Source organism: Cicer arietinum, chromosome 4 (assembly GCF_000331145.2).
Source record: "Cicer arietinum cultivar CDC Frontier isolate Library 1 chromosome 4, Cicar.CDCFrontier_v2.0, whole genome shotgun sequence".
Lineage (NCBI taxonomy): Eukaryota > Viridiplantae > Streptophyta > Magnoliopsida > Fabales > Fabaceae > Cicer > Cicer arietinum.
The window spans coordinates 49,470,454-49,474,259 of record NC_021163.2 but is presented as its reverse complement, the minus strand read 5'-3'; the positions used below and the strand labels follow the sequence as shown (position 1 = coordinate 49,474,259).

At 34.1% G+C, this 3,806-nt stretch overlaps 1 protein-coding gene across 1 annotated transcript; it reads right to left on the bottom strand.

Annotated features, from left to right (window-relative positions):
• Positions 1-456: 456 nt before the first annotated feature.
• Positions 457-1,304, bottom strand: LOC140920099 (uncharacterized). Its single transcript, XM_073367414.1, has 3 exons — positions 945-1,304; positions 619-813; positions 457-537 (listed from the first exon to the last, which is right to left on the bottom strand). Exons 1-3 carry the CDS (start codon positions 1,302-1,304, stop codon positions 457-459), a joined length of 636 nt encoding a protein of 211 aa, XP_073223515.1.
• Positions 1,305-3,806: the final 2,502 nt, after the last annotated feature.

Here is a 3,806-nt window from a genome sequence, read left to right as displayed (position 1 = left end):
AGAAGAAATAGACGGACTTAAGATTTATTTACAAAATTTTGGAACATGGTACTTTTGGGATGTAATGTTTGGGTACTTTTAGATATGTAATATTTTGGAACATGGATATGTAATGTTTGGGTACTTTTAGATATGTAATATTTTGATACTTTTGGTATTACTTTTTGAATATGATATATTTTGCGTACTTTTGGAATATTTAGGACATATCTATACTGCATGCAATATTTTTGGACATATCTATATTTTTGGAATATTCATTATAACATTTGTAAAATACAATAATACAACAATTCACCAAAATACACCAACTTTCAGAATTCAACATAAAAAGCACACCAAAATACAATAATTACAACATCCATCTAGTTTACTTTTTCAGTTTACAACATATTCATCTATACTGCATGGAAATATCTTCAACCAATGTTGAATGCGATCATTGTAAATAAATTCTCACTGACATGCTTCTTCTGTGCAATTTTTTCTCCACAAATTACTTGGTGGTGGTATAGGAGAATTTGGCTTTAAATAAACCTGTTAAAATAATAAATTTATAATTTATTAAAAATGACATTAAAGGTTAAAATGAGTGTTCTAAGTGGAAAAATTAAATACCTGCACAAAATGACAGTTATTAACAAATGCAATAACTATCATACGATGATCTGAAATAAGTGTTGGTGGTGGGCTTCTAAGTGGAAAAAATGTTTGTGATTGTTTAAGTGATAATGCGACGAAAATTAAATTAAATTTCGAAGCAATCACATATCCCATTTTTGGAAGTGTCATCCAATTATCCAAAGTTGCAACCTGTTCAACATTTACATTGTGTATAAGTTGTTGAACAAAAATTTGTCCACCATATATTATCTCGTAATGAGACATGAAATCTTGAAGCCCTACCACACACTCTTGATGAATGAATGCCCAAAAGTTCTCACCATTCCAAGTAAAGCTGCAACTGCACGATATCCAAAATTACCATCCTCGCCCACGTCAATAATGTCATCTATGAATTTGTGAATTTCAACCGACAACCAATCCTTGAAGATAAGAACTCTCGGTTGTTGAACTTTGCTGAGTGATGGTCGAGGTGTGAGCTTTTTGACAGATGATTGAGGTTCTTGTACTTTATTAGATGTTACAGTACTACATGCATTTGTACCACTGCATCGAACACTTGCACCCACATATTCCCACCAAGATGGATCACGCTTGGTTGATTTATCTCTTTTTGATACCTTACTTTTGCCTTTTTTAGGTGCACCCTTTGTTTTAACTTTATCAACAGGTGGACACATTGATGTAGTCGATGGATAAGCGATCTCACACAATTTACCTTTAAGTGCAATTTTTCCAGGTACATCAAGTTCATCAAAAATTTTCACTATCACTTCTATTTATGTTTCACAGATAATTCTAAAGGTTTACCCGATCCATCATCATGAAAAGTTAATTTAGTCCACCAAACATGAATAACGTCTAACGGAATGGAACGGGTGATTGATGACTCTTCATCATATGCATATTTTCCCACTATTTTAGTCTTATTTATCCTCAATCATTAGTTAAATTAAGGATTTATTTGATATATTTTATTAATTTTTGTTCTTTGAGTTGATAAAATGTTTTTTGTTTTTATTTCGTTGATTAAGTAGGAATTTGTCGTAATTTTACATTGCGTTTTGTTTTAGTGCAGTGCTGAATTTTGGTGAGAAATCAACATGACATATGTAGAGTATTGCAGCCATATCTGGAGTTGTAGATGTTCAATTGGAGTCAAACCAAGTGCAAATGAAAGCTAAGATCTATAGCTACAACTTTCATGATGACACCGGAACCAAATTCAGACTCGAAAGAGGAGAAACATGTAATATACGCCGGACAACACATGCTGAGCGCCCGAGCGCGCCCAAGCGCAAGCCAAGCGATTTTTCCCGCATCTGCTACTGCCCAAACGCGCTGAAGCGCGTCCAAGCGCGCCTGGGGCGCGCGACCCGCACCAGCAACCATAAAAGCGCAGATTTTTACTGTTTTTAGCATCTTTTTGACTATTGGGAAGTTGGGAGACTTGTGCCCTAGCATAGAAACTCAAAGACGACCGTTTCTAACGCCATTGAAGCAGTTTTATCAAGAATCATCCATGAATCATTCTTGTAATTCTTCTTTAATCCTTATCTTTTGTATCTCTGTCATGAGTAACTAAACCCTATTTGTTAGGGATGAGTGTAACCAGATGAAACCCTTATTTTTCTGATTTGATTTCTAGTTATATGAATGAGTTTATTGAATTGTTTTTCTCATCTCTGTGCTTAATGCTTTTTATTGCTTGATCAACATTAAAATGTTCTACGATTTGTATTTTGAAACGGAAGTGGACTTTACAAATGCTTGAGATGAGAAATTCATGAATTTGTAGTCTAGACATAGGTGCAGGTCATGAAACCAATTAAATTAGTTGCAAAGCAATAATTTACAAGAGAATTTCTATACGGTAATGCTTAATTCTAATCTTAAATCCACTAAGGAATTAGGGGTTACTTTGGAATTAAAGGTTCTGTCACTAAGACATTAGGGCAAGAATAATAAAGAGAATTCGGTAATAATTCAATAAAGGAATTCAATAACTAGGATCAAATTAGACACCAAGGTTGGATTCGAAGTGAAACTCATCCCTGACATTTTTCTCATTATAAAAGATCAATTTTATTATTGTTGTTAATTTCAAACATTATTTCAATCAACTTGGGAACCTTTTTGTTCAATTCTAGTAATCAAATATAATTCAATAGTAAAACATATGTCGCATGATTGAGGGACAAATCTTGAGTTATACATTTTTAAGATATCACCCTCAGATCCCTCTGATGAAGCCTCTTAGGTGTGACTTTTGCAGAGAAACACATAAGAATGGAAATTGTGCTGATAACCTTGCCGAACTAGTAAAATATGAAGATTTTTTTTAAAGTCACAGGAAACGACGAGCGTTACATTAAAAAGATCTATTGGGAACAAATTCTACCTTCAAAAATTCTATCCAAAGAATCAGATGACAAAGACTTTCACGTTACAGACGTTTTGGTTGAATTCATGAAGAATAACATGGTTTCAATTGAAAGATTTGAAACTCAATGTGAGAGGTTATTTGAACAAGTGGTTAAGTTTGAGAAGATGGAGGAGAAGTTGAAGATTAAAGATAATTTCATTGTTGTAGTAGAAGAAGATAAGCAAGAGGAAAAGACGAACGAGGAAAAGAAAAAAGAACAGATTGATAAAGTTCGAGATTCAATCTATGCCTTGTTCATCAATGTCCAATTGAAAAGGACATGGAAACAACATCTTTTATTTCTTAAGTTCATGGAATTTCTACCAAACAAAAAGAAAAAGAAGGATGATGTGTTCTTCCTGTCATATATGCCACCTTGACAGTAGTTGAAACGTCAAGCTCAAGACACTAAACGAGCGCTTATTGGGAGGCAACCCAATTTTATATCCTTTGCACCGTATTTATTTATTGCATTTTAGATTTATTTTACTCCATTTAGTTCCAATTTTAGTCTCTAATTGCTAGTTCTCTTAGTTTTGATGTTTGGTATGAGCAAGGAATCAAAAAGATGCGTTGAGAAGCGATTGTACAACTCCAAATGACAGAACGCGCACCCAAGCGCGCCTGAAGCACTTTTTCCAGACACCAGGAGGCTGATCTATTTGCACCTCACCAGTATACTGGCGACCATAGCGGAACAAGAGCGGATGATCTAAACGAGAATCATTGAACTACTAAACTGAGAGAAGTTTTTTTT